At 53.1% G+C, this 17203-nt stretch overlaps 1 protein-coding gene across 8 annotated transcripts in view; it reads left to right on the top strand.

Annotated features, from left to right (window-relative positions):
* The window catches only part of JUP (junction plakoglobin), a 32340-nt gene extending 18810 nt beyond the window's left edge, over positions 1–13530 (top strand). For 7 of the 8 annotated variants that reach the window (XM_010386532.2, XM_030923554.1, XM_010386539.2 and 4 more), the window contains 10 exons: positions 1632–1776; positions 1883–1986; positions 3308–3646; positions 9293–9448; positions 9617–9736; positions 10336–10486; positions 10580–10701; positions 11927–11966; positions 12247–12412; positions 12712–13530. In XM_010386532.2, coding sequence (XP_010384834.1) covers positions 1632–1776; positions 1883–1986; positions 3308–3646; positions 9293–9448; positions 9617–9736; positions 10336–10486; positions 10580–10701; positions 11927–11966; positions 12247–12398 — 1329 coding nt within the window. In that variant the 3' untranslated portion in view covers positions 12399–12412; positions 12712–13530. Of the gene's footprint in view, positions 1–1631; positions 1777–1882; positions 1987–3307; positions 3647–9292; positions 9449–9616; positions 9737–10335; positions 10487–10579; positions 10702–11926; positions 11967–12246; positions 12433–12711 lie in introns of all 8 variants that reach the window. The other variant, XM_010386564.2, reaches the window with a different exon arrangement.
* Positions 13531–17203: the final 3673 nt, after the last annotated feature.

Raw genomic sequence — 17203 nt, 5'->3', positions numbered from 1 at the left:
ATTTTTGTATTTTTAGTAGAGACAAGGTTTCACCAGGTTGGCCAGGCTGGTCTCGAACTCCTGACCTTAGGTGATCCATTTGCCTCGGCCTCCCAAAGTGCTGGGATTACAGGCGTGAGCCACCACGCCCGGCCCCCGAATAATTTTTTGTAGAGGTGAGATTTCTCCATGTTGCCCAGGCTGGTCTCAAACTCCTGGGTTCAAGTGATCTGTCTGCCTTGGCCTCCCAAAGTGTCAGGATTACAGGTGTGAGTCACTGTGTCTGGCCTGCATGATGTTTAAAAAAATTTTTTTTTGCTCTATTGTCCTCAAAACCACCCTCTAATAATGACAGATTGCCTTTTCCTTTCCGCTTTCCCCTTTCTTTTTCCTTTTCCTTTCCCTCTTCCTCTCTTCCTCGCTTTCTTCCTTCCTTCCCATTTCTTCCTCTTCTTTCTTTTTTGAGACGGTCTCACTGTGTGACCCAGGCTAGAGTGCAGTGGCGTGATCCTAGCTCACTGCAACCTCAAACTCCTGAGCTCGAGCATTCCTCCCACCTTAGCCTTCCTGATAACTAGGACTACAGGAACGTACCACTGAGCTAAGTTTTGAATTTTTTGTGGGAATGGGGTCTTGCTCTGTTGCCCAGGCTACCCTCAAGGAATCCTTCTCTCAGCCTCCGAAATACTGGGATTAAAGTCATGAGCCACCATACCCAGCCTACAGATAGCAATCATTAAGTGGAGACCTCAGGCTTTATTCTGAGGGAGGGTATTTAGATTGCTCCTATTCCACCTTTATAACAATGCTGTCTAACAAAATAATGAATGTCTTTGGGCGTAAAGCCTTTGTCAAAGAGTGGAAAAAATTCTCATCAATTTTTAACACTTCTAGGCTTTTACCCAAATGGCCAGATTGGTTTCCAGAAGGATTGGACTAATTTTCAGTGTCATAACTGGTAATGGGTGTGCATATAGTCTTGTCACATCCTTGTCAGCACTGGGTATTATCCTTTTTTTCAAAATTTTGGCTTACGTAACAGTCACGAAACTATTGGGGTGGGCTGGGTGTGGTGGCTCACTCCTGTAATCCCAACACTTTGGGAGGCCGAGGCAGGTGAATTGCCTGAGGTCAGGAGTTTGAAACCAGCCTGGCCAACATAGTGAAACCCCATCCCCACCAAAAATACAGAAATTAGCTGGGCGTGGTGGCACACACCTGTAATCCCAGCCACTTGGGAGGCTGAGGCATGAGAATTGCTTGAACCCAGGAGGCGAAGGTTGTAGTGAGCTGAGCTGAGATCATGCCACTGCACTCCAGCCTGGGTGACACAGCGAGACTCTATCTCAAAAAAACAAACAAACAAAAAACTACTGGGGTGTTTGGCTGGGTGTGGTGGCTCACACCTGTAATCCCAGCACTTTGGGAGGCTGAGGTGGGAGGATCATTTGAGGCCAGGAGTTCAAGACCAGCCTGGGCAGCATAGCGAGACCCCCATCTTTATAAAAAGAAAAAAATACATTAAAATAAAAAAACAAACTATTTGTGCGTTAGCTGAAGCTCAGTAATGACAGCTCTGTCTCCTGCCCCGCTCCTCCTTGTTCCTGTCATATTCCCCGTCCTTCTCACACTCATTCCCTCTTCACCTGCAGCTGATTATCCTGGCCAATGGTGGGCCCCAGGCCCTCGTGCAGATCATGCGTAACTACAGTTATGAGAAGCTGCTCTGGACCACCAGTCGTGTGCTCAAGGTGCTGTCCGTGTGTCCCAGCAATAAGCCTGCCATTGTGGAGGCTGGTAAGTATGATGGCCTTGAGGGCGGCTGGGGTGGGGGCTCTGCCCAGCTGCCAAGCTGAGTCAGCCGTGCTGCCCATGGCTGATGGCACCCCTATCCCTGCCCCAGGTGGGATGCAGGCCCTGGGCAAGCACCTGACCAGCAACAGCCCCCGCCTGGTGCAGAACTGCCTGTGGACCCTGCGCAACCTCTCGGACGTGGCCACAAAGCAGGTGAGGGAGGTATCTGGGCTTGGGGTTGACCTCTTCAGCTGCCCCATCCAGCCTCCTGTCTGGGCATCTGACCTTAGGTACTAGGGGAGGACTGGGGGCTCTAAATCTCTCTTCCTTGTGGCTGAGGCTGGAAATGCCTTGAAGACCCTCATCTCTTTTTTTTGGTTTTTGACAGAATCTCGCTGTGTCACCCAGGCTGGAGTGCAGTGGTGTAGTCTCGGCTCACTGCAAGCTCCACCTCCTGGGCTCAAGCGATTCTCCTGCCTCACCCTCCCGAGTAGTTGGGACTCTAGGAGTGTGCCACCATGTCTGGCTAATTTTTGTATTTTTAGTAGAGGCAGGGTTTCACCTTGTTGGTCAGGCTGGTCTCGAACTCCTGACCTCAGGTGATCCACCTGCCTCGGCCTCCCAAAGTGCTACGATTACAGGCGTGAGCTGCTGTATCCAACAAGAGAACAGTTTTGACCTGGGCCCTGGGCTGGGGCAATAGTGTACAAAGAGATAGGCCCCCATGACTAAAAATACAATTTAAGGAAAAATGCAGCTCCAGGGCAAGTGCCCTGTGTCTCCTTTCAACAACCATTCCTCAGGACATTAGCTCATTCAACCTGGAGTTAGAGTGTGGGACCCTGTGGGTTAGATGAAGGCACTGAGGCTCGGGGAGCTAATAGCCATGGTCAGAGGTAGTAAATGGCAGAACTGGAATTTGAACCCAGGACTGTCCGTCCTCAAAGCTGGAGTTTTTCTGTCCCACCACAAGGCTTATGTGTCTCCCTGGGAGAAGTGAGACGTCTGAGGTAGTGATTTTACTGGAAGTGGATTTGGCTCAGGGCCCCAGGGTGGTCGGGCAGCACTGCTGCCTTCACTAAGGCCCAGAAAGGTGACAAGTGAGTAGACGTGGCTCAGCTGGGCCACGGAAACATGTGGCCCCCTCAACAGTTGCCTCCTGGTCTTGAGGTCTCCCTTGGACACCGTACTTTGGCCTGAGGAGGGTTCTGCCTGGGTCTGAGGCCCCCAGGGAAAGGCTGATGGGTTGGAGGGAAGAGACGTGGGGCATAGAGTCAGGCCTGGGTTCAGATCCAGCCACTGGCTGTGTGTCTATGGGCAAGTTCCTCAACCTCTCTGAGCCTCATTGCCTCATTTGCACCACAAGATAGTAACACCCTCTCACAGGGTGTGGCGGGTCATGGGGATGAAAATTCCCAGGCACACCCAGGCAGGGCTGACCCCTCTAGGTCATCCCGCTCCCCTTGGACATATTTGAGAAGGCTCCCTGGAGTTGGCTGCTCCTTGACTCCCCCATCCCTTCCTTTCCCTCCAGGAGGGCCTGGAGAGTGTGCTGAAGATTCTGGTGAACCAGCTAAGCGTGGATGATGTCAACGTCCTCACCTGTGCCACGGGCACACTCTCCAACCTGACTTGCAACAACAGCAAGAACAAGACGCTGGTGACACAGAACAGCGGTGTGGAGGCTCTCATCCACGCCATCCTGCGTGCTGGTGACAAGGACGACATCACAGAGCCTGCCGTCTGCGCCCTGCGCCACCTCACTAGCCGCCACCCTGAGGCCGAGATGGCCCAGAACTCTGTGCGTCTCAACTATGGCATCCCGGCCATTGTGAAGCTGCTCAACCAGCCCAACCAGTGGCCACTGGTCAAGGTACTGCTGTTAGGCGAGGGGAAGGAGCTCCCTGCAGCAGGCTTAGGTGCTGTATTGGTACAGGCAAAGCTGCTGTAGCAAAGAAGCCCTAAATACAGTGGCTTGAATAAGACAGAAGTTTATTTCTCTTGTGTAATAGTTTAGACCTCAACAATGGCTCTGCTCTCCAGATTCTTTCTATCTTCTAGCTCCATCAGCCCCTAGGGCAGAGCTCAGAATTCAAAATGCACAGGAGTACCCTGGGCGGTTTCATTAAACTGCAGGTTCCGCGGTGGCTCATGCCTGTAATTCCACCACTTTGGGAGGCCAAGGTAGGAGGATTGCTTGAGGCCAGGAATTTGAAACCAGCCTGGACAACATAGTAAGACTTGTCTCGACAACAACAGCAAAAATTAGCCAGGTGTGGTGGTGCACACCTGTAGTCCCAGCTACTGGGGAGGGGAGGCTTAGGTGGGAGGATTGCTTGAGCACAGGAGTTGGAGGTTACAGTGAGCTATGACTGCATCAGTGCACTTCAGCCTGGGTGACAGAGCAAGAATCTATGTCTTAAAAGAAAAGAAAAACAGGAAGTTGGGTGCAGATGCAGACATCTGTAGTTCTAGCACTTTGTGAGGCAGAGGCGGAGGCAGAGGTGGAGGGATCACTTGAGGCCAGGAGTTTGAGACCAGCCTGGGTAACATATTGAGACACCCATCTCTTAAAAAAATTTGAAAAACAAAATAGTGTACAAAGAGATAGGCCCCCATGACTAAAAATACAATTTAAGGAAAAATGCAGCTCCAGGGCAAGTGCCCTGTGTCTCCTTTCAACAACCATTCCTCAGGCCTCCCCCAGCAATATGCTGTTTATCAAGTGCCCACCCTGTGCTGGCCCTCTGCATGGCATTTGTGGACATTAGCTCATTCAACCTGGGGTTAGAGTGTGGGACCCTGTGGGTTAGATGAAGGCACTGAGGCTCGGGGAGCTAATAGCCATGGTCAGAGGTAGTAAATGGCAGAACTGGAATTTGAACCCAGGACTGTCCGTCCTCGGCAGAGGCTGAGGCGGGTGTATCATGAGGTCAGGAGATAGAGACAAATAAACAATCTAAAACAAACACACACACATAGACACACGCGCGCACACACGCACACACACTGCAGGTCCTAATTCAGCAGGCCTACTGCAGAGAGCCCATGATTCCATATGTCTTTTTTTTGTTGTTTTGAGACAATGTCTTTGTCTATTGCCCAGGCTGGAGTGCAGTGGTACAATCTTGGCTCACTGCAACCTCTGCCTCCTGGGTTCAAGCGATTCTCCTGCGTTGGTCTCCTGAGTAGTTGAGATTATAGGTGCATGCCACCATGTCCGGATAATTTTTGTATTTTTAGTAGATTTCGCCATGTTGCTCAGAATGGTCTCAAACTCCTGAACTCAAGCAATACACCAGCCTCGGCCTCCTGAAGTGTGGGGATTACAGGTGTAAGACACCGGGCCCGGATGATTCTGTATTTCTTTTCTTTTTTTTCTTTTTTTTTTTTGAGACAGAGTTTTGCTCTTGTTGCCCAGGCTGGAGTGCAATGGCACAATCTCGGCTCACCGCAACCTCTGCCTCCTGGGTTCAAGCGATTCTCCTGCTTTAGCCTCCCAAGTAGCTGGGTCTACAGGCATGTGCCACCATGCCCAGCTAATTTTGTGTTTTTTAGTTGAGACAGGGTTTCTCTATGTTGGTTAGGCTGGTCTCGAACTCCTGACTTCAGGTGATCCACCCACCTCGGACTTCCAAAGTGCTAGGATTACAGGCGTGAGCCACCGTGCCCGGCCCAATTCTGTATTTCTTTTTTTTTTTTTTTTTTTTTTTGAGACGGAGTCTTGCTCTGTCACCCAGGCTGGAGTGCAGTGGCTGGATCTCAGCTCACTGCAAGCTCCGCCTCCCGGGTTTACGCCATTCTCCTGCCTCAGCCTCCTGAGTAGCTGGGACTACAGGTGCCCGCAACCTTGCCCGGCTAGTTTTTTGTATTTTTTAGTAGAGACGGGGTTTCACCGTGTTAGCCAGGATGGGCTCGATCTCCTGACCTTGTGATCCCCCATCTCTGCCTCCCAAAGTGCTAGGATTACAGGCTTGAGCCACCGCGCCCAGCCTCCAATTCTGTATTTCTAACAAGCTCGCAGGTGCTGCTACTGGTCCATGGAGCACATTTCTTATGCCACTGGGTATAGACGAGAGAGTTGTCCTCACACGAATGAGTGGACTGTATCATCCCCACGGATGTGTTCTAGCCCTGAGAACTGGGAAGGGCTAGCGGCCACCAGAAAGTGTCAGACATCACTCCTGCTCACACCCTGGAACTTGGTCATTCGGCCACATCAAGGTGCAAGGAGGTTAGGAAATGTGATCACCAGCCAGATGGCCGTGTGTCCTGCTGAAAATCAGGAGAGCCACTACAGAGACACAGGGCAGAGAGGATTCTGGGGGATGCTTAGCCTCTCCCATAGGGAGTTGGGCGTGTAAAGGGGTGGGGTCTTCTTCTTGAGGCTACCTGGGTGGAAGAGAGATGTGTGTCACTTCCCTGTCAGGCAGGGGAAGTGAGAGTGGGCCAAGGGCTGGGCAGGCCCAAGGGACAGTTATGGAGAAAGGCATGTGTATGTGTGTGTATCCATATGTAGAGACAAGGAAGGCAGCCAAAGGCAAGGTGGCATCTGGTGCCAGAGAGTGAGGAAGCTACCATAGATGAGGGTCTTGTCAATGGGCACAGGAGCCAGCTGGCAGGGGCATCCGCTAGCTACATTTAAGACAATGTAATAGTACAGACAAGCCAGGCGCAGTGGCTCACGCCTGTAATCCTAGTACTTTGGGAGGCCGAGGCAGGAGGATTACCTGATGTCAGGAGTTTGAGACCAGCCTGGCCAACATAGTAAGTCCCCGCCTCCATAAAAAATACAAAAATTAGCTGGCCATGGTGGCCTGTGCCTGTAATCTCAGCTACTTGGAAAGCCAAGGCAGAAGAATTACTTGAACCCAGAAGGCAGAGGTTGCAGTGAGCTGAGATCCATTGCACTCCAGCCTGGGTGACAGAGAGAGACTCCGTCTTGGAAAACAAAAACAAAAAACGTGGCTAGGCACTGTAGCTCACGCCTGTAATCCCAGCCCTTTGGGAGGCCGAGGCGGGTGTATCACGAGGTCAGGAGATAGAGACCATCCTGGCTAACATGGTGAAACCCCATCTCTACTAAAATAATACAAAAAAATTAGCCGGGCGTGGTGGTGGGACGCCTGTGGTCCCAGATACTCTGGAGGCTGAGGCAGGAGAATAGTGTGAACCCTGGGAGGTGGAGCTTGCAGTGAGCCAAGATCACGCCACTGTACTCCAGCCTGGGTGACAGAGTGAGACTCCGTCTCAAAAAGAAAAAAAATTGGAAGGCCGAGACGGGCAGATCACGAGGTCAGGAAATAAAGACCATCCTGGCTAACACGGTGAAACCCCATCTCTACTAAAAAATACAAAAAACTAGCCGGGCGAGGTGGCAGGCGCCTGTAGTCCCAGCTACTCGGGAGGCTGAGGCAGGAGAATGGCGTAAACCCAGGAGGTGGAGCTTGCAGTGAGCTGAGATCCGGCCACTGCACTCCAGCCTGGGCGACAGAGCAAGACTCCGTCTCAAAAAAAAAAAAAAAAAAAAAAGTGCACTTAAGAATGACTAGGCCGGGCGCGGTGGCTCAAGCCTGTAATCCCAGCACTTTGGGAGGCCGAGACGGGCGGATCACGAGGTCAGGAGATCGAGACCATCCTGGCTAACACAGTGAAACCCCGTCTCTACTAAAAAATACAAAAAGCTAGCCGGGCGAGGTGGTGGGCGTCTGTAGTCCCAGCTACTCGGGAGGCTAAGGCAGGAGAATGGCATAAACCCGGGAGGCGGAGCTTGCAGTGAGCTGAGATCCGGCCACTGCACTCCAGCCCGGGCAACAGAGCGAGACTCCGTCTCAAAAAAAAAAAGAATGACTCTAAGTGATTCTATATATTGAATTATTATTATTTATTATTATTATTTTTGAGACAGAGTCTTGCTCTGTTTCCCAGGCCGGAGTGCAGTGGCACGATCTCAGCTCACTGCAGTCTCCGCCTCCCAGGGTCAAGCAATTTCCAGCTAATTTCTGTATTTTTAGTAGAGACATAGTTTCACCATGTTGGCCAGGCTGGTCTTGAACTCCTGACCTAAAGTGATCTGCCTGCCTTGGCCTCCCAAAGTGCTAGGATTACAGGCGTGAGCCACTGCTCCCGGCCTATACATTGAATTGAAAAAAAGAAAAATCCATGTTTAGAAAAAAAAATGTCAGTGTGACCCCTCCTTGATGCTGGGTCCCTGCTGCAAACCTGAGGGGGGGCTTTGCATCCTAACCCAGCAGCTAAGTGCCAAGTGACCTTGGCAAGTCATTTGCTGTGTGCTCACATCCCCATCTCACGTGATTTTCATCCCTGCCCTCCTGGCATCTTGTTTTGAGGATGAAATGGATGACACCTTGAGAGGCTCTGGGAGGCCAGAGTGGCTCCTGTGGGTCAAGGACCCTGGGGAGGAAGTCTCAGGACACCTCCTTCCAGAGCTGCCCTGCTGGGGATTCATGATAATGTGGGCCCCGCCCAAGCAGGAGGCTTCGGGGGCACCTTGAGCAAAGACTTCCTGAGATTCAGGCTTGGGGAACGATCAGAAAAGCAAGCAAGGCCATGGTGTCTGTGCGGGGTGGTTAAGAGAGAGGGGACAGGGTGAGGGTCTGGGCATGGGGCTGGCAGGATGTTCTGGAATGGGGTGTCATTTTAGCAAAGGCTGTTAGAATTAGCCATGAGCGGCCGGGCGCAGTAGCTCATGCTTGTAATCTCAGCACTTTGGGAGGCCAAGGTGGGCGAATCACCTGAAGTCAGGAGTTTGAGACCAGCCTGACCAACATGGCGAAACCGTGTCTCTACTAAAAATACAAAAAATTAGCTGGGCATGGTGGCGGGCTCCTGTAATCGCAGCTACTCAGGAAACTGAGGCAGGAGAATCACTTGAACCCAGGAGGTGGAGGTTGCAGTGAGCTGAGATTATATCACTGCACTCCAGCCTGGGTAACAAGAGTGAAACTGTGTCTCAAAAAAAAAAAAAAAAAAAAAAAGTGTCCGGGCGCGGTGGCTCAAGCCTGTAATCCCAGCACTTTGGGAGGCCGAGACGGGCGGATCACAAGGTCAGGAGATGGAGACCATCCTGGCTAATACGGTGAAACCCCGTCTCTACTAAAAAAAATACAAAAAACTAGCCGGGCGACGAGGCGGGTGCCTGTAGTCCCAGCTACTTGGGAGGCTGAGTCAGGAGAATGGCGTAAACCCAGGAGGCGGAGCTTGCAGTGAGCTGAGATCTGGCCACTGCACTCCAGCCTGGGTGACAGAGCAAGACTCCGTCTCAAAAAAAAAAAAAAAGAAAAAAGAAAAGAAAAGGATTAGCCATGAGCACCCCCAGATCCTGTGGATTAAGTGACATGGCTGGGATGGTCTCCTTCTCTGGATATCTTCTAGTATGCCTGAGTCTGGCCTTGAGGACAGAAGAGGTGAAGGAGGGAGGGGATACCTGAAGCTGGGAAGCTGGGATCCTTCAGATGTCCAAGAAGTGCCCCTGATCGCTGCCCCTTTTTTTTGCCAGGCAACCATCGGCTTGATCAGGAATCTGGCCCTGTGCCCAGCCAACCATGCCCCACTGCAGGAGGCAGCGGTCATCCCCCGCCTCGTCCAACTGCTGGTCAAGGCCCACCAGGATGCCCAGCGCCACGTAGCTGCAGGCACACAGCAGCCCTACACGGTATGTGAGCTGGTGGTGCCTGTGACAACCTTCCTGGGGGGTCATGTATCCTCTGTGGGTGTGTGTGTGAATGCAGAGGTCAGTTGCAACTGATGCCAGTTCCAAGAGCCTGTGAAGTTCATTCGGCTGACAGCACCTGTCCCATGCCCCCTGCCTCCTCTCTCGCAGGATGGTGTGAGGATGGAGGAGATTGTGGAGGGCTGCACCGGAGCCCTGCACATCCTCGCCCGGGACCCCATGAACCGCATGGAGATCTTCCGGCTCAACACCATCCCTCTGTTTGTGCAGGTGAGTCTGGGGCCGGTGGGCAGGAGAGGTCCCCCCACCACTGCTTAGAGGGCAAGGTTAGGAGTCCCAGATTTTGGGGGCCTGGACCAGGCATCAAGAGGTCTTTGGAAGAGTTTGGAGGAAAGTGGCCACACCAGATTGACTACTTAGCAACCCACTGCATAGGCCTGGCTTTCTAAGCTTCAAAGCAAGGAAAGAGAACACAAATGGAAAAAACAAAAACAAAAAAAACTTGAGATTCAACCACATAAACATGAAAACCATCTATTTCAGAAAGAACCTGAAAAAAGCATTAAAAAAACAATCAGCAAACGGGGAGAATATGTGCAAGTACCATAACAGACAAGAGTTTAACATCTTTCATGTCAGTGAGCTCATTAACACTAGATTCCAATGGTTAGATGAGGCAGAGTCACAGGTAATTTCAAGGTAGCCACGCTCAGCCCAGTTTAAAGCAGTAACACTTACTCCCCAGTGATGGCCCGTTTTCCACTATGGAATTGCTGCAGGGTGGAGGTGGGCAGAGCTGTGGGGTGTGTTGTCCGGTCTGCCTCACCCCTTCCCACCTCTCCCCTGCTTCCCATGTCCCCTATCCCCAGCTCCTGTACTCATCGGTGGAGAACATCCAGCGCGTGGCCGCTGGGGTGCTATGTGAGCTGGCCCAGGACAAGGAGGCGGCCGACGCCATTGATGCAGAGGGGGCCTCGGCCCCACTCATGGAGTTGCTGCACTCCCGCAACGAGGGCACTGGTGAGCTGGGAGAGGGCAGCTGGGTCCCACTCCCCCAGCCATGATGGAGGCTGGCAGACGTTTAACCTGGCTTTTCCTCTCCTCTCTGCTCAGCCACCTACGCTGCTGCTGTCCTGTTCCGCATCTCTGAGGATAAGAACCCAGACTACCGGAAGCGTGTGTCCGTGGAGCTCACCAACTCCCTCTTCAAGCATGACCCGGCTGCCTGGGAGGCTGTGAGTATCCTAGGCTGGACCGCAGTAGTTGGTTGCACAAGTTGTGCACTGTCCAAGGGCAACACTTTCGGGGGTCTCCTACTACTGTCAACTTTATAGATTTTTATTTTTTAGTTGGATCATTTATAATAATTCCTAGCAGATGGAAATAGTAAGTTGAACCATATATCCACACAACGCCAATTTTTATTTTGCCCAAATGAGTATACAGTGTTTGAGGAGGGGGTGCTTTTCCTAATTTGCGTGGAGGTGCTGGATAGGCTATGGGCCGTCTTTTCCAGGGTGGAGCAGTGCCCTGCACCCATTCTTGAGTCCTCTGCCTCCTACCCTCCTCCCATGAGCTGCTCTAATCCAGCAGGAGTTTCTGCTCCATGAATGGGGAACCCTCCTCCCTGGGGAGTACTGAGGACACGAGTACATCAGGGCACTGGGTAACCCCATTTCATCATCCTGTATTCCTCCAAGGCCTCTTTGCTTTTCTCTGGCCCCCTCTTTTATTTATTTATTTATTTATTTATTTATTTATTTATTTATTTATTTTTGAGACGGAGTCTTGGTCTGTCGCCAGGCTGGAGTGCAGTGGCGTGATCTTGTCTCACTGCAACCTCTGCCTCCTGGTTTCAAGCAATTCTCCTGCCTTAGCCTCATGAGTCACTGGGACTACAGGCGCATGCTACCACACCCAGCTAATTTTTGTATTTTTAGTAGAGACAGGGTTTCCCCTTGTTGGCCAGGATGATCTCGATCTCCTGACCTTATAATCTGCCCGCCTTGGCCTCCCAAAGTTCTGGGATTACAGATGTGAGCCACTGTGCCCAGGCTATTTTTTATTTTTTTTGAGATGGAGTCTCGCTCTGTGGCCCAGGCTGGAGTGCAGTGGCGCAATCTCGGCTCACTGCATCTCTGCCTCCCTGCTCAAGCAATTCTCTTGCCTCAGCCTCCCAAGTAACTGGGATTACAGATGTGCGCCACCACGCCCAGCTATTTTTTTTTGTATTTTTAGTAGAGACAGGGTTTCACAATGTTGGCCAGGCTGGTCCGAAGCTCCTGACTTTAAGTGATCCACCTGCCTCCGCCTCCCAGAGTGCTGGGATTACAGGCGTGAGCCACCACATCCGGCCCAGCCCCTTCTATTAGAAGCATTCTCTCCCTGCCCCCCAGCTGAGATCCAGCTTCGAGCCTGCATTTTCAAACCTCTCCTCCATGTTTCTCTCTCCTTTTTCAGGCCCAGAGCATGATTCCCATCAATGAGCCCTATGGAGATGGTAAGTGTGTGCCAGGCTATTCAGGACCCTGGAGATCCTGGGTGGCTGTCTGGGTGTGTGTGAGGGGGCAATATTATGTCTCTGGGGCCAGAGGACCAGTGGCAACTGCTCTGTGGCATCCACATGTACCCCAGTCTAGATGCCCTGGTGTGGGGTCTGGGGAGGGGGTCAGGCCCACCAGGGGTAGGCATGGGTAGAGGAGGCAGCTGAAGGCTGTGCAGACTGCCCCCTGCAGGGTGGCTTGCAGACCCTAGGACCAACCCCCACTTTTCGTCCCCAGACATGGATGCCACCTACCGCCCCATGTACTCCAGCGATGTGCCCCTTGACCCGCTGGAGATGCACATGGACATGGACGGAGACTACCCCATCGACACCTACAGCGACGGCCTCAGGCCCCCGTACCCCACTGCAGACCACATGCTGGCCTAGGCGGCCTGGCCCCAGTACGGCCCCCTCTTTGCAGGTTTTTCCCTCCTCTCTAGAACCTACTTCTGTTGGAGGCCCTCCCATCTCCCCGCTGAAACCTTTGCTTCTCTTTTAGGGGGGACCCTTTGCTGCTGAGCTTCCCCAAGCACGGCGTGCCCTGGCCTGCCTTCTTCTTGTGTCTTTGGTGGGGGTGGGGAGTCCTGTTCCTGCTGGCCCCTTCTGGGGGTGGTGGGCAGGTGACACGGAGTGACATGAGCTTCTGTGGATGCAGGTCCACTGAGCCCCTGACCCCTGTCTGTCCCCGCTCCCCCAACAGGTGCGGTTCCTCATCTGAGAGGCTCTCCGTGCAGGCGATGGGGCAAGACAGAAAAGTGCCTGAGCTGGGGAAGCCGGGGCGTGACTTCCTGCTGCACCCCGAGCCTCCAGAGGTCCTCTGTAGGGTCTTTCTTGGGATAGTGTTCTGCTCCTGCTTTTCTGTCCTGGGCATGGGTCCAGGGCCTAACACCCCCTCCCCGCCCCTGTGGCCCTGGCCACTAAAGCTTCAGACTCAAGCACCCTTTCTGTCTCCCCCCAGCAACCCCGCAAACCCCCAGCCTCCTGTCTCCAGCTGCCTGGGCCTGGAAGGGCTTTGGTTCCTTCTCTGGGACTGATTTTCTCACTGAACTCCACTGACCAACTCCTAAGCCCCCAGGGTCTTCGGGGCCCAGGTTCAAGACCCAACCCCCCGAAATCCAAAGCTTCTCTTGAAAAGTTCAGGGACCGTCCAGGGGAGATGGGGAGGAGATATGGAGTGAGTCACCTGCTCCAGGAGACGCCGACTTCTCTCTCCAGGACGCTTAGTTGGCTTTGCCCACCCCTCACTCCCCGGGGAGCTCTGGGGACAGCTCCCTCACACCCCTGTCCCACCCACACAGCTGCCCTCGCTGACCCTGAGAAGTGCTCTTGGCTGACCCCTCTGGTGTGTGGTGAGGGGCTTTCTCTTCCCCTTCCTGTTTCAGACCCCCCCATCTCCCGCACATGGTGTGGGGGGCTGGGGGAGGTCCCAGCAGAGTGTTTTATTATTATCGCTTTATGTTTTTGGTTATTGGTTTTTTTGTATAGACCAAAGCAAAGAAAATAAAAATAACACAGATGCGTTGGAGGCTGTTTAGGGGAGTGGGGTGGGAAAGTCGAGGGGCTTCCCTTGCAGCCTGGCGCCCTCCTTGGCTGGGTCCTGCGGGTTCTCAGGGCCGCCTTGCATGTGGGACGAACTAGAAGAGGCGAGCTGGGGAGCCAGGAGTGTTGGAGGAGCCAGAGTGGATTTAACCCGTTACGTGCTTGTAGGGTGAGGACGGGGGAAGAGGTGAATGGGGGTGAGTCCCTCACTTCGGGAGGCCAGGCCTTGTTTCTCTCTCAAACAGGCAAGCTCCTGGCTGGCTCTCCTCCCGTCCAACCTTAAAGTGAATATGGCAGATGTCCCTGTGCTTAACGCTCCCTGAGGCTTATGGCCTGGAATCCAGACCCCTTGTTGGTCGACTGTGGGCCCACCCCAGCTCCTGCCCACCTCCCCTCTGTCTTCCCCCCACCACCTACTCTGCCCTCAGCCATGCCCGGGACAGCCAGCAGCCCCCTCGTGTTCTTTGTCCATGCTGTTCCCGCTGTCTGGGTGCCTCCACTGTTCACCTGCTGGGATCGGCTCAGACCTGACTCCAGGAACACCTGCTCCATGACCTCCACCCCCAGCAGGGATGAGTGGGTGCCCCTCCTGCTGTGCTCCACGATGCCCCATGCACAGCTGTCATTTCACCCATCACGTTGGTCTGTCCTTCAGCTCATGTGACAGTTCCCCCACCCACAACCCCAAATTCTCCTTTCTGAGGGGGTGCTGGTTACAATGCACCCGGCAAACCTGAGAACCTGCAGCGCGTGTGCACCTGCCCAGGGCCCGATGCCTTCTTTCTATGCCCGCCTGGAGCTCAGGGCAGTGGAGGGAGGCCATGGCCTCATTCACAGAGGATTGGTGGGACGTGGGGCTGGGGCTGGGACTGGAGACAGGTAGGTGCTTCCAATTAGGGGCTGGCTGTAAGGTCCCGACACGAGGGAATGAGACAGCTGAGCTCTGCAGACCAGAGCCGGGGGAGTAGGGAGGGGACAGAGTTTTCAGAGCTCCAGAGGATCTGAAAATCTAACAATGCCCCTGCTCCTTTTTCTTTCTTTTTTTTTTTTGAGACTGAGTTTCACCCTTATCTCCCAGGCTGGAGTACAATGGCACGATCGCGGCTCACTAGAACCTCCGCCTCTTGGGTTCAAGTGATTCTCCTGCCTCAGGCTCCCCAGTAGCTGGGACTACAGGCACGCATCACCATGCCCGGCTAATTTTTGTATTTTTAGTAGAGATGGGGTTTATCCATGTTGGCCAGGCTGGTCTTGAACTCCCGACCTCAGATTCTCCACCCGTCTCAGCCTCCCAAAGTACTGTGATTACAGGCGTGAGCCACCATCCTCGGCCAACAATGCCGTTTATATGTGCTCCGTGTTCAGGACCCTGGCAGGAAACACTTGAATTGGGTGATTTGAGGAGATTGTGGTAAGGGGACAGTTTACAAAGGTGTGGGCATGTATAGGAAAAAGCAAGGGATGGGACAGGGCGCCGGGCTATTTACAGTGATATGACCTTTGGCCTGATACTGGGAGGAGTGGGGTGCTCCCTGGGACAAGACCCTGTGGATGAGGCTTCCTGACAAGGGGAGGCTGTGAGCGGGCTCCCTCCTACCAGAGCTCCCTACTGGCCCAGCCCAAGCAGAAACCAGAGCCCATTCACATCCATTCCTGTCATCTCCCACCGCCCAGCGCAGAGTAGAGGTCTGGAGAAGCCAATGAAGATAGATAACTGCCACATGGACACCATTTCCCCCACCCTAGCTTTCCAAAAGAGGGCCAGAGGCACCCCACAGAAAGGGACTGCTCTTTCAAGCCTCGTGACAGGTGCTGAGGACAAGGGAAAGGAGCGAGCTAAGTCCCCATGCTAAGGGGCAGTGCTAGATTTGAGCTTCACAGTAAGCCCTCAGCTTCCTGGCAGCCTGGCCAAAATGGGAAACTTAAAGCCAGTTAATTCCTTTCCTTCCTTCCCTCCTTCCCTCCTTCCCTCCTTCCCTCCTTCCCTCCTTCCCTCCTTCCCTCCTTCCTTCCTTCCTTCCCTCCCTCCCTCCTTCCTTCCTCCCTCTCTCCCTCCCTCCTTCCTTCCTTCCTTTTCTTCCTTTTTTTTTTTTTGACAGAGTTTCGCTCTTGTTGCCCAGGCTGGAGTGTAGTGGCGCGATCTCGGCCCACTGCGACCTTTGCCTCCCAGGTTCAAGAGATCCTCCTGCTTCAGCCTCCTGAGTAGCTGGGATTACAGGCATGCGCCACCATGCCCGGTTAATCTTAAATTTTTAGTAGAGACGAGGTTTCTCCATGTTGATCAGACTAGTCTCAAACTCCCAACCTCAGGTGATCTGCCTGCCTCAGCCTGCCAAAGTGCTGGGATTACAGGCGTGAGCCACCGTGCCCGGCCAGGCGGGTTAATTTCAATGCAGTGAGTTGGCCACTTCAGTTTTCATGGAAGAGCTAACTGAGCCTTGCAACCTTGAGAAAGTCAGTTCGCTTCTCTGAACGTCAGTTTCCTCACCTGTAAAATGAGGATGATGCCTTCTCCATGTACCTACTGTAAGGATGAAATGAGAAAGTACAGGGATTCCAGGTAGGCAGAAGGGGGGAAACGTTTTGCCTTTTTGATATTTGGAATGGGCATCCAACCTGGGGACTTATCTGGACCTTGGCCTGAGCTATGTCACATGCCCATCCTTTGCTGCAAAGAGAGCTGGGAAATGGAGACTATTTTAGCTGCACACAGTACCTCCTTGGTAAGAATCAGGGGTTTATATTTGTTTGTTTTATTTTTAAGAGACAGGGTCTTGGCCAGGCGCGGTGGCTCAAGCCTGTAATCCCAGCACTTTGGGAGGCCGAGACGGGCGGATCACGAGGTCAGGAGATCGAGACCATCCTGGCTAACACGGTGAAACCCCGTCTCTACTAAAAAATACAAAAAACTAGCCGGGCGAGGTGGCGGGCGCCTGTAGTCCCAGCTACTCGGGAGGCTGAGGCAGGAGAATGGCGTGAACCCGGGAGGTGGAGCTTGCAGTGAGCTGAGATCCGGCCACTGCACTCCAGCCCGGGTGACAGAGCGAAACTCCATCTCAAAAAAAAAAAAAAAAAAAAAAGAGACAGGGTCTTGCTGTGTTGCCCAGGCTGGAGTGCAATGGCATGATCACAGCTCACTGCAGCCTTGAACTCCTGGGTTCAAGTGATCCTCCTGCCTCAACCTCATGTGTAATTGGGATTACAGACTACAGGTACACACCACAATGCCTGGCTAATTTTTTTTTTTTTTGTAAATGATTTGTAAAGATGGAGTCTGGCTGTGTTGGCCAGACTGGCCTTGAACTCGTGGTCTCTAGCAATCCTTCCACCTTGGCCTCCTAAGGTTCTGGGATTCCAGATGTGAGCCACTGCACCTGGCATAAAACTCAGGGTTCCGACACTAGGAAAGAAGAAGATGGATAAGGCATTGGGTACATCACCACAGGGGTCTGCCACAGCTAGGAACAAGTCTCCTCAGACTAACTTCGCCTCTTTTTCAGTAGGCTTGGTCAGGGAGGTGGCAGGAGAGCTGTGGGTGTCTGGGTTTCAGCAAGACCAGAGGGGAAATGCAGGCTTCGGTGATGTGAGCGGGCTTGGTGGAGCAGCCATCCCCAGGGAGTAGCAGACGTAGCCCTGTCCATCTGGAGAACGCT

This window comes from Rhinopithecus roxellana, chromosome 19, assembly GCF_007565055.1.
Source record: "Rhinopithecus roxellana isolate Shanxi Qingling chromosome 19, ASM756505v1, whole genome shotgun sequence".
Classification (NCBI taxonomy): Eukaryota; Metazoa; Chordata; class Mammalia; order Primates; family Cercopithecidae; genus Rhinopithecus; species Rhinopithecus roxellana.
This window is presented reverse-complemented; position numbering and strand designations above follow the sequence as displayed.